Source organism: Bombina bombina, chromosome 8 (assembly GCF_027579735.1).
Source record: "Bombina bombina isolate aBomBom1 chromosome 8, aBomBom1.pri, whole genome shotgun sequence".
Taxonomy (NCBI): domain Eukaryota; kingdom Metazoa; phylum Chordata; class Amphibia; order Anura; family Bombinatoridae; genus Bombina; species Bombina bombina.
In genome coordinates, this window is record NC_069506.1 from 20627329 (window position 1) to 20641172 (window position 13844).

Consider the following 13844-nt stretch of genomic DNA (forward strand, 5'->3'; position numbering starts at 1 on the left):
TTTGGGCGGAATCCAGCTCCTGTCTAATCTCTGCGGTTCATATCCCAGGTGTAGACAATTGGGAAGCGGATTATCTCAGTCGCCAAACGTTGCATCCGGGCGAATGGTCTCTTCACCCAGAGGTATTTCTTCAGATCGTTCAAATGTGGGAACTTCCAGAAATAGATTTGATGGCGTCCCATCTAAACAAGAAACTTCCCAGGTATCTGTCCAGATCCCGGGATCCTCAGGCGGAGGCAGTGGATGCATTATCACTTCCTTGGAAGTATCATCCTGCCTATATCTTTCCGCCTCTAGTTCTTCTTCCAAGAGTAATCTCCAAGATTCTGAAGGAATGCTCGTTTGTTCTGCTGGTAGCTCCGGCATGGCCTCACAGGTTTTGGTATGCGGATCTTGTCCGGATGGCCTCTTGCCAACCGTGGACTCTTCCGTTAAGACCAGACCTTCTGTCACAAGGTCCTTTTTTCCATCAGGATCTGAAATCCTTAAATTTAAAGGTATGGAGATTGAACGCTTGATTCTTCGTCAAAGAGGTTTCTCTGACGCTGTGATTAATACTATGTTACAGGCTCGTAAATCTGTATCTAGAGAGATATATTATAGAGTCTGGAAGACTTATATTTCTTGGTGTATTTCTCATCATTTTTCTTGGCATTCTTTTAGAATTCCGAGAATTTTACAGTTTCTTCAGGATGGTTTAGATAAAGGCTTGTCCGCAAGTTCCTTGAAAGGACAAATCTCTGCTCTTTCTGTTCTTTTTCACAGAAAGATTGCTATTCTTCCTGATATTCATTGTTTTGTACAAGCTTTGGTTCGTATAAAACCTGTCATTAAGTCAATTTCTCCTCCTTGGAGTTTGAATTTGGTTCTGGGGGCTCTTCAAGCTCCTCCGTTTGAACCTATGCATTCATTGAACATTAAATTACTTTCTTGGAAAGTTTTGTTCCTTTTGGCCATCTCTTCTGCTAGAAGAGTTTCTGAATTATCTGCTCTTTCTTGTGAGTCTCCTTTTCTGATTTTTCATCAGGATAAGGCGGTGTTGCGAACTTCTTTTGAATTTTTACCTAAAGTTGTGAATTCCAACAACATTAGTAGAGAAATTGTGGTTCCTTCATTATGTCCTAATCCTAAGAATTCTAAGGAGAAATCGCTGCATTCTTTGGATGTTGTTAGAGCTTTGAAATATTATGTTGAAGCTACTAAATCTTTCAGAAAGACTTCTAGTCTATTTGTTATCTTTTCCGGTTCTAGAAAAGGCCAGAAAGCTTCTGCCATTTCTTTGGCATCTTTAATTCATCTTGCCTATGTTGAGTCGGGTAAAACTCCGCCTCAGAGAATTACAGCTCATTCTACTAGGTCAGTTTCTACTTCCTGGGCGTTTAGGAATGAAGCTTCGGTTGATCAGATTTGCAAAGCAGCAACTTGGTCCTCTTTGCATACTTTTACTAAATTCTACCATTTTGATGTATTTTCTTCTTCTGAAGCAGTTTTTGGTAGAAAAGTACTTCAGGCAGCGGTTTCAGTTTGAATCTTCTGCTTATGTTTTTCGTTAAACTTTATTTTGGGTGTGGATTATTTTCAGCAGGAATTGGCTGTCTTTATTTTATCCCTCCCTCTCTAGTGACTCTTGTGTGGAAAGATCCACATCTTGGGTAATCATTATCCCATACGTCACTAGCTCATGGACTCTTGCTAATTACATGAAAGAAAACATAATTTATGTAAGAACTTACCTGATAAATTCATTTCTTTCATATTAGCAAGAGTCCATGAGGCCCGCCCTTTTTTTGGGGTGGTTATGATTTTTTTTTATAAAGCACAATTATTCCAATTCCTTATTTTATATGCTTTCGCACTTTTTTCTTATCACCCCACTTCTTGGCTATTCGTTAAACTGAATTGTGGGTGTGGTGAGGGGTGTATTTATAGGCATTTTGAGGTTTGGGAAACTTTGCCCCTCCTGGTAGGAATGTATATCCCATACGTCACTAGCTCATGGACTCTTGCTAATATGAAAGAAATGAATTTATCAGGTAAGTTCTTACATAAATTATGTTATTTCTACAAATCCGGTGCAATGTAAACTTTCATCAATTAAAGTGCCCCTGTTTTTTTATTTTGCATTTTTTTAAAAATGGGCAATCATTGCTGAAAATTGACATTCACTTTAAAATGTATGAACCAGACAGTAGTATTTGTATATAGCTATATGGAGAATAACCCAAAAGATTGGGAGCCAGTGGTAAAATTCTAGGAGCCACTGGCTTTCATGACTGAAAGTCCCCTTTATTTGTTCCAATGGTAAATCCTAGCATTTTACAAACGCTAGGATTTACCATAACTTTAACCATTGACATGCAGCAGAAACAAAGCTGAATTCTTCTGGAAGCAATAGGTGTCTATTTTTGGAATTATTGAGTGCCGTACAGCAGGAGCAGTGAGCATCCCTAGCAGTATTAATGTAGTCATATTTGCATTTACCAGTGAAGAGGTAATTAAAGGGACAGGAAACCCCAACATTTTCTTTCATTATTTAGATAGAACATACAATTTTAAACAACTTTGCAATTTACTTCTATTATCAAATTTGCTTCATTATCTTGTTATCCTTTGCTGAAGGAACAGCGTTGCACTACTGGCAGCTAGCTGAACACATCTAGTCAGCCAATCACAAGAGACAAATGTGTGGAGGCACCAATCAGCAGCTAACTCCCACTAGAGTAGGATATGAGTGTATTCTTTTTCAACAAAGATACCAAGAGAATGAAGCACATTTTGAAAATAGAAGTGTTTAACATGTCTTAAAATGACATGCTCTATCTGAATAATGCAAGTTTAATTTTGTTATTTTCCAACATTTTAGATATCCTTTGTTGAAGAAATAGCAATGCACATGGGTGAGCCAATCACACGAGGCATCTATGTGTAACCACCAATCAGCAGCCTATTTAGATATGCTTTTCAACAAAGGATATAAAGAGAATGAAGCAAATTAGAACATAGAAGTAAATTGGAAAGTTGTTTAAAATTGCATGTTCCAATCATGAAATAAAAAAAAAAAATGTAAGTTTAACTTCCCTTTAAGTGTGTAGCTGTTAAACCATTCAATAGATGCTCATGTGCTTTTGTGTGGTATTTTTGCTTTCTCTTTTCTCTATTTTCACTTCTATTATTGCAGATATCAATATAACCAAAAATGTTTAGTTATGAATGTTAAAAAAAATGCTATGTACTTTTATTTTGTTCTGTTTTTCTGTAAATGAGCTCTTTGTTTGTGTTTTCCCACGGTCACAATTGAGGCCATGGTACAACATCCTGAACCTGCGGTGTATCTACATAGGTCTCAGGCAGGGGGGATTTGATCAGGAAGACCAATGTAAAAAAATTTAAATCACGGTTTTCATTTTTAGAGTAATAACTTTTCAGATTATTTTTCCAGTTATATCCGACCATTACTGATTTGGTTATATAGCATTTGATATGCATTGGTAGATCATTCAAATGAATCTATCTTTGTTTTATGAACTTTTCATCTGTGCTTTGTTGGAATGAGAAAAATAACGATTACCTTAATAATAACAATTTAAATAATTTTATTTAAATAAAACCAATAACAATTATATTTAATTTTTAATGTTTGCCCCTCCCTCCTCACATTTATGTCCTTGTGCAGATCTATTTAGCTCCAAACAATATTCTATTCACTGAGCACCTTGAAACTTGTATGGGTTGATTCTGTGTACATAGATTTGCAGGGGAGCAAAAGCATTAAAGGGACAGTAAAGTCAAAATTAAATGTTTATGATTCAGAAAGAACACAACATTTGTAACAATTTTCCTATTTACTTCTCTTATCTCATTTGTTTTGTTTTATTGGTATCCATTGTTGAAAAGCATACATAGGTAGGCTCAGAAGCAATGCACTACTGTGAGCTATCTGATTGTCACTGTCTCACCCAATGTGTTCAGCTAGGCCCCAGTAAAGCATTGCTCTCCTTCAACAAAAGATACCAAGAGAATGAAGCAAATTTGATAATAGAACATACAATTTTCAGATTTATTTCTATCTGAAACCCAAATGTTTTCTTTCACAATTATGTCCCTTTAAGGTCTATTTCTCAGCTCTGTATGTTTATTTTCCAACATTTTTGCTATGAAGGGGCCTGTTACTTCTGCAGACACAAATTCACAGTTTTGAGAACTACAAAACCAATAATATGTGATAATATCTTCAAGAGAGAAAAATTGCAAAAATAATCTGACAGAAACCTCTGGGAGAGGATGACATAGTGAATGGATTAATGGAATTAATTTACCAAAGATTTAACATTATAGCCATGAATATACAGCATTTGCTATATAATTAAAAACCCAATCTATATTTCAGGATGAATAATATTTAGATTATAATGTATCTTAAATAGAAACTAGTTTTTAGATTGATTTTTTTTCCTCAAAAAGCATTTTATTTAAATACAAAAAAAAATCAAAAAAAAAATCATTGTTTTTTATTCACCCTGGTCTCGGTTGTCAGTTGAGACTGGTCACACACATCCATGTGTCCCTTCAGTAGTATTAGTTCCTATATACATAGTGTCTCGCTCCTTTGTGTGTGCCCCTCCTCTCAGTATAGAAAGCGTATGGATTTGCCTTTTACAAGTATGGTGGCAGGGTCCCAAGATGGCTGCCAGTGTTGTACAGAAAAACCTACCTGCATATTTGTACAGGAAGGTAACGCAAGTGCGTATTCTCTCTAACCAAGAGGGAAGAACTCCGAATCACAGAGAGGCGGCTCCTCTTGCTCTTAGGGGGCTGCAAACTCCGCTACTGCGGATTTCAAACAGCCAGAAAAGCTAATGAAGTAGGAGACGTAGCCTCTTCCTTTGTAGTTACACCCCTGCCCAGCACCCTTACCCCGCAAAGTGCTAAACAATGTTTGGTTGATCAGTGCAGGTGCTCAGTTATCTGTCCCTAATTGCCCTCAGTTCTGTTTTCCAGTTCTGTAGATTTTGTGCATAACGGTTTTATATTTCTTGTTTTCTAGAAAACGCTGACTATGCTGAACTCTTTGGTGCTCTGGACAACGCATTTCTGGTTGCTTACGCGATTGGAATGTTTATCAGGTAATAAAGTCAGAAAATATAATTAAACATTAGGACAGTTTATTATTTGTTTAATGTTGTTGTTGTTTGATGATCATATTGTTTAAATAAGGTCAGGTAGGTTTTCGTAGAAATAAATTATTAGGGTATAAATAACTCATAGATAAGATTTATATTATGCCTCTGGCTTTCATGGAAGGCATTTTTGTATATAAAATAAAAAAAATTATATATATATATTCTCAATGTAAATATTTGCATAGGAAATTAGCTCATCTAGGCCAGATTCCCTGCTCGCTTTTCCCCAGAAATACCTCATATACTATGTTACCAATACACAAGAGAATTCTGGGTAAGATATGCAAATTATCATTTTTTTTGCTTCAAAATACTGTTTTGACACAGCGATCCTTTTAACAGGATTATTGCAGCAAACCAGAAATCACTCACTAGACAGCCTGTTTCGTTCTTTTTGGAACTCATCAGTAGGAGATAGATTTCTGGTTGCTGCACTGGTAAAGCTATTTTCAAGGTTAAACCAAAATTCATTAAAATTATGGGGGGAGATAAAAAACTGAAATTAAAATCCTCCATGTCTCAAAATACAATCAATGTAAATATTTGCATAGGAAATTAGTACATCTAGGCAAGATTCCCCGCTCGCACAAGAGAATTCTGGGTAACATATGCAAATTAGATATGCAACTTCTCAGTTTTTTTGCTTCAAAATACTGTTTTAACACAGCTATCCTTTTAACATGATTAGTTTATATATATATATATATATATATATATATATATATATATATATATATATATATATATATATATATATATATACACGCACACACTCTACTAAACTTAAAAGGACAGTAAAGACAAAATTAAACCTATGTAACTCAGTGTGCAATTTTAACCAACTTTTCTACTCTCAAATTTACTTGGTATTAAATTTGTATGCTTTATTGGAATAACAATTTTTGGGTTTTCTATCCCTTTAAATAATTGCTAGTGAAGTATAAATATTACATTCATACTTACTAGTCAGTTCAATCTTCTTTTTTTTTTTTTTTTTTTCTCCTTCCAACCCTACCCCCTTAAAGGGACGTGAAACCCAAAATGTGACTCAGGCAGAGCAAACAATTTTAAAAAAAGAGTTTAAACTTCTATAATCAATTTTAATTTGTTCTTATGGTTTTCTTTGTTGAAGAGCTACAGGTATCGTGCCCATTTCTAGAGCAGTACATGAAAGGAAACTGGTGCCACCTACTGTTCTAGCACATAGTTAAAGGGACACTGAACCCAATTTTTTTCTTTCGTGATTTAGATACAGCATGAAATTTTAATCAACTTTCTAATTTACTCTTATAAATTTTTCTTCGTTCTCTTGATATCTTTATTTTAAAAGCAGCAATGTAAATCTCAGCGGCCAGTCCATTTTAGGTTCAGCACCATGGATAGCGCTTGCTTATTGGAGGCTTACATTTACCCACCAATAAGCAAGCATAACCCAGGTTCTCAACCAAAAATGGGCCGGCTCCTATGCATCACATTCCTACTTTTTAAATAAAGATAGCAAGAGAACAAAGAAAAATTGATCATAGGAGTAAATTAAAAAGTTGCTTAAAATTACTGCTCTATCTGAATCATGAAAGAAATAATTTGGGTTTAGTGTCCCATTAAAAAAAAAAAAAAAAAGTGCTGCCATTTATTGCTCCAGTCACGTGCATGCTTCTACACCTTCCTGCTTTTTAACAAAGGATAACAAAAGAACAAAGTAAATGTGATAATTAAAGGGAATAGGAAAGTTGTTTACAATTGTATGTTCTATCTGAAACATGAAACACTTTTTGGTGTTTTATGTCCTTTTAAAATTTATGATAATTTATTTTTTTTAAACTTTCTAGCTCTAAACCTTTCCTGTGTCATTTTGCGTCACCTCACACTACAATTCATTGTGTGACCTTTTTAAATTGCCAAGGAAAACTACTGAAGAAGGAGAGAATTATCAGACCGCTCACAAAGTCTTGTTTCTCAAAATGCCAATTACCTAATGTAAAGTAAACCACCGTTATTGACTAATTATAGTAATTTGTCGCAGGAACAGGTCAAGTACGTGGATGGAAAGTTTAACCTTAAAGCCTATCATTATTTAAGCAATGTGTTTCCTATGTAAAAGGAAGAGTTATATTAGTGTATCTGTGCTAAACAAACTTAATATTGCTGACATTTGTTTAATATTTCATTTTAATGTCAGTGATAATCTTTTTCCTTTTACTAACTTTTTGTTTATAGAAAGCAAAAAAAATAAAAAAAATCTTAAGCGTGTAAATGTCAGGGCTGTGGTTACTGACGTTAGACTGTAAATAGCTAAGTATGAGCTGATCAGTCTGATAGCTCTAGAAGCAAATATCTTTATTTACAGGAAATCACGTTTTTTTTGTGGTACTCGGCAACACTGAGCGGAAATCACTAACTACTGAACCAAAATGCAGTTTCGCACTTTTCCATAAGTAAATTTATTTGTACCAAATGTAATAAATGTGAGGATTATATATAATTAAATTAAATAAATGTTATTGATTGTAACTAGTTTTCCTTGATAACTAACTAATAAATGCTTTTTATAATTTTAATTTTATTTTGAGACTTTAACATAAATGTGATTATTGGGTAATGTGGGGCCTATGGCTAATGCTGCCATAAATGAATTGCCCTCCATATAACCATTTTTAGGCAACTCTGTTCTAAGGGAACCCTGCTTTTCCCTTTTTATATAGCATTTGCTGGGCTGGTGCAGCATCATGCACACACCTCTAGGGGGAGCACTTGTACAGAAGCCAACTGCATATTGTGAGAGTGAGGGTATCAGTAACCATGGCGGCCTTAAAGGACCAGTAAACACAGCAGATTTGCATAATCAACAAATGCAAGATAACAAGACAATCCAATAGCATTTACTCTGAATTTCAAATGAGTAGTAGATTCTTTTCTAACACATTTTAAAGTTATGTATATTTCCACTCCCCCTGTAGCATGTGATAGCAATCAGCCAATCACAAATGCCTATACGTATAGTCTGAGTTCTTGCACATGCTCAGTAGGGGAAAAAGTGTAAATATAAAAGACTGTGCACATTTTTTTTAATGGAAGTAAATTGGAAAGTTGTTTAAAATTGCATGCTCTATCTGAATCATGAAAATTTAATAAAGCCTGAGTGTCCCTTTAAAGGGATATGAAACCCCCCAAAAATATTTTATAGTTCAGAGAACATATAATTTTAAAAAGTTTCCATTTTACTTCTATTATAAAATTTGCCTAATTCCCATGATATTCTGTGATGAAGAGATACCTAGGTAGGCATCTGGAGCACTAGGTGACAGGAAATAATGTTGCCATCTAGTGCTCTTGCAAATGGATCACAATCTTGCAAAACTGCTGCCATATAGTGTTCCAGAAATGGGCAGGCTCCCAAGCATACGTCCCTGCTATTCAACAAAAGATACCAAGAGAAGGAACAAAAATTGATAACAGAAGTAAATTAGAAAGTTGTTTAAAATGGCTGCTCTATTTGAATCATGAAATAAAAAAGTTGGGTTTTCATGTCCCTTTAGAGATGTGACAGTAACAGGTAGAGAATTCTTAACTGTACAAATGTGCACATTTTAATTAGAATTACATCCACAGGAAAACAATAGTTTTTTAAAGGGATATGAGACAGTACTGCTATAGTAGAAAAAAAAAAGTTAAATTAAAGTAAGTAAAAAAAAACATCAAACAACTTAGTTTTTCTTGCAAAATGAGCCCTTCAAGGAGATGTCATTACAGAACCTCTACTGTCACATGATTTTTGCAGCATGGGCATTAAACTGAATGAAGCTAGAGCAGATGCGTCAAACACATCAAAGAAAAAAACTATTCATTTGCTCTCCTGTAGAGATCACAGCCCCCTTGTAGGGCTGTGACGGGAAGTAAAAGACGCTTCACAAATTAAGTTAACAAATAAATAAAAGGTAACATCTTTTTTTTTTTTAAATGATGCACAATAAATATTGCATTGGTTTCTATTAAACAACAGTTACTGAGCTGGCAGTGACGCTTACTCTCTATTTGCTTTAATCAACCTATCTATGCTTCATAAAATGCGACCTAGAAATGACCTAATAATCGTATTCCTTTGCTTCCTTTTTTCACAGCGGGATTTTTGGAGAGCGCCTCCCGTTAAGATATTACTTATCAAGTGGGATGTTACTTAGTGGAATATTTACATCTCTCATGGGCCTGGGGTATTACTGGAATATTCACGTCCTTTGGTATTATATATTGATTCAGGTATGTTTACTTTTAACTATACCATTATATTATTAGAATACATAGCTGAAATGCCAGATAAATTGTTATAGTAAAATGGTCACAAAGAAAATAGACCCACTTGCAGAGTGCTGGTAAAATCAAAAGTGTAATATGGAGACAGAAATCCTATATGTCCAAATATAGACCCTATAATTCATTGCCTATGGCAGGTATAAAACTTGTATTCCAATAACCACATACTTCATTTAATATATCTGACACCAAAGGCACAATACGTGTATATAGTGTATAGCCAGTAATGTCACGTGCACAGATGTTATATAGCCTGTAATGTCATGTGCACAGATATTATATAGCCCGTAATGTCATGTGCACAGATGTTATATAGCCCATAATGTCATGTGCACAGATGTTATATAGCCTGTAATGTCACGTGCACAGATGTTATATAGCCTGTAATGTCATGTGCACAGATATTATATAGCCCGTAATGTCATGTGCACAGATGTTATATAGCCCATAATGTCATGTGCACAGATGTTATATAGCCTGTAATGTAATGTGTACAGATGTTATATAGCCTGTAATGTCATGTGCACAGATGTTATATGGCCAGTAATGTCATGTGCACGGATGTTATATATCCCGTAATGTCATGTGCACAGATGTTATATGGCCAGTAATGTCATGTGCACGGATGTTATATAGCCTGTAATGTAATGTGTACAGATGTTATATAGCCTGTAATGTCATGTGCACAGATGTTATATAGCCTGTAATGTCATGTGCACAGATGTTATATGGCCAGTAATGTCATGTGCACGGATGTTATATATCCCGTAATGTCATGTGCACAGATGTTATATGGCCAGTAATGTCATGTGCACAGATGTTATATGGCCAGTAATGTCATGTGCACGGATGTTATATAGCCTGTAATGTAATGTGTACAGATGTTATATAGCCTGTAATGTCATGTGCACAGATGTTATATAGCCCGTAATGTCATGTGCACAGATGTTATATAGCCCGTAATGTCATGTGCACAGATGTTATATAGCCTGTAATGTCATGTGTACAGATGTTATATAGCCAGTAATGTCATGTGCACAGATGTTATATAGCCTGTAATGTCATGTGCACAGATGTTATATAGCCTGTAATGTCATGTGTACAGATGTTATATAGCCTGTAATGTCATGTGTACAGATGTTATATAGCCAGTAATGTCATGTGCACAGATGTTATATAGCCTGTAATGTAATGTGTACAGATGTTATATAGCCAGTAATGTCATGTGCACAGATGTTATATAGCCAGTAATGTCATGTGCACAGATGTTATATAGCCTGTAATGTCATGTGCACAGATGTTATATATCTCGTAATGTCATGTGCACAGATGTTATATAGCCTGTAATGTCATGTGCACAGATGTTAAATAGCCCGTAATGTCATGTGCACAGATGTTATATAGCCCGTAATGTCATGTGCACAGATGTTTTATAGCCTGTAATGTCATGTGCACAGCCAATAAGTGTTCTGGCAAACGTACAATCATGTACACATTCATCTAATGAGGATATTGCCCAGTGCTCATACCAAGCTGTAAGCTTATTTATATCAATGTAAAGTTTTACAAAATAAACAACTACAGTCCCATATATTACAAAATGATTTATTTTCATATTTACGTTTCCCAGGAGTAAAATTATAAAGCTCATGTGATTTCTGAAATAAATAAGTGCTGCTACTGATATAAATGATGTACTGGTATTACCTTTATAATGGAGGAATCTTAATATCCTGTATATTATCTTATGGCAGTGTAAGAGATTAAATGTAAATGCTGTGACTTTAGATATTGACATTAACATACTGCTGTATACCCCCCCCCCTTGCACAAGTAAGGGGTTACTATACCTGAGTCTTCTGTTGAGACCCCCCATTACTGCAGCTATCCCCTGCACTGACTTAACTGTACACACCCATGCATTACAGCAAGACTACCTTACCCATGGGGGATTCCCTAAACCTCTCTATTTTTATGTCTCTCTGTCTCTTTAAAAACTCAAGTTCACACCCAAATATACACCTAGGTCTTATGGGGTTAGAAAGGCAAATCCATAACCAGGGGTGAAACTACAGGGGGTGCAGAGGTCGCATTTTTTTTTTTTTTAAATAAAAAACGTTGACCTGCCACTGCCTGCACTGATATCATGTGAGTGTGATGTGATGCTTCACTAGTGTCTCTGACTACAGGGGTTAGTCTTTCTGTTTTACCCATTGGTGTTTATGTGTGTATGTGAGTGTGTGTGTATTTATCCATGTGTGTTTGTTACTGCAGCATGGGGGGAGGGGGTAAAAAGTATCACTATACAGTGCGGTGGGGGCTGGACTATGTCACAGACTACTGTTGTCACTTTATAAAGTACTGGGGCGGGTAGGGTCAGGCCAACCATCTTACCGGCAGATTACAGACTGTGTCACTGACTCACTATATACAGTACTGGTGAGTTAAACAGTGTCACTATGTTCAGTAATAGGGGGTCAGACCTTCTCATGGACTGTGTTCACAGGATACCTCCTTTTGCAGACATATAATCTGATTCACATTTTTTTCTGTGTTAAATGTTAAAAAAAAAAAAAAAGATATGTATCAAATTCACTTTTCTTTTACAAGATACGATGAGTCCACGGATTTCATCCTTGTGGGATATCGCCTCCTGGTCAGCAGGAGGAGGCAAAGAGCACCACAGCAGAGCTGTATATATAGCTCCTCCCTTCCCTCCCACTCCAGTCATTCTCTTTGCCTGTGTTAGTAAGATAGGAGCTGGCAAAGTGAGGTGTTAGTTTAATTTCTTCAATCAAGAGTTTATTATTTTTAAAGTAGTGCTACTTTGTACTAGGGTGTAGCCTAGACCAGATCAGTCTCTTCAGTAAAAAGAGAAGCATTTGATGGCTTTAAAGCAATAGGAACTGGTGGGACATTATTCTCACTGCGCCTCCTATATCTATTGCTGCCCTTCAGAATATGGTCTTAGCAAATTTTAACTAAGGCCCTGTATGTCTCCACAGAACTGCAGGAGGGAGAAGACCTGTTGATCCTGTGGGACCGATTATGCTGTCACTCAGCATAGAGGTAGGTGCAGCTTTTATTTTTCTGGGACAGTACTACCTCAGAAATGGCTGTGTATATTCTATCTATATAATAGTGGGGTAATGTACCTTTATTGTAAGGGCTCCCCTATTTACTATGTCCCCCTCAGCTGTCGCATAGTAGGTTGTGGCATTGTGGTGGGAGAAAGACACGACTAGGAGCTTTATGAGAAGGGACTCCTACTGTGACTGTTACATTTATCTCACTATATGTGTGACGATAACGCTGTGCCTGATAATTGGAAGATTTTCAGGTAGCACGTTTTATGCAGGCACTAGGGCTAAGGAGAGTGGCTTAGAGACATTTTTATCCGGGCAGGATACCATGTGGGATGTGCCCGATATCAGTGAGACATATAACCTTTGGTTTATTGTATAGATATCAGTGAGACATATAACCTTTGGTTTATTGTATATTTATTGTTGCGGTAACAAAATATGAACATGCACTTTTTATGTCTTACTCTGGTGTTCATTTTGTACAGACTTAGAACGATCTCCCGGTAACCTTTTTTATTATAATATGGCGACCGGGAGAGTTTGTATTGTTCCGCCCACGAGGGGCGGGCGTTGTACTTTGGTGCCTTTTTTCAGCTGCATTTTCCATCCATGGCTGTCTATGCAGTCTCTTAGATGGGAGTGTCACGCCCAAGATGGGCGGGGCTTGGGCCGATTGAGACCGCACTTGCTCTTTGGGAGTCGCATAGAGCACTTTCTGCGGCTAATTGGGGCTTGATGAGCTCTCTGTATTTAAGTAGGTCCGGATAGCGCTGCAGATGCGCTCCGGATCAGTTTCCACTCTGTGACTTTTCTAATAAAATTACACATTTTAAACGTGACAATATTTATAAGTTTGTGTCTCAGCCTAAGATCTTTTGTTTCTGTTCAAGATCTTTCTATGTGCAAGGATGTCCTATGATGGATACGTGTTGCATGCTTACTTGATAACATACTACAGTTGGCAATTTTTTGCACTCTGGCGATGTAAAGCGAGCTGCAGTAAATGTTACTGTTTAAAATTTAAAGAGACAGTAACGTTTTTTATTTATTCATTTTAGTTGCCATAATTTCTCTGTTTATTGTTTTAGCCATCCTTTGGGATGTGGATTGGACATGTATGCAGTAAATGTATTGATTTTATCATTTAAAGAGACGGTAACAGAGTTATCTGTTAATCTTTCTTAAAGGGTTTTTACTGTTTGCTTGTTTGTTTCATCCATCCTTTCTGTTTCAGGATGGAATAAGTTTGCACAACATATGAATTATTTTG

General features: G+C 36.1%; 1 protein-coding gene across 1 annotated transcript in view; it reads left to right on the forward strand.

Annotated features, from left to right (window-relative positions):
• SLC37A2 (solute carrier family 37 member 2) overlaps positions 1-13844 on the forward strand; it is a 91960-nt gene that overhangs the window by 16744 nt on the left and 61372 nt on the right. Inside the window, exons 4-5 of the mRNA XM_053690180.1 lie at positions 5045-5123; positions 9299-9434. Of these exons, the coding sequence (XP_053546155.1) occupies positions 5045-5123; positions 9299-9434 (215 nt within the window). The remainder of the gene's footprint in view (positions 1-5044; positions 5124-9298; positions 9435-13844) is intronic.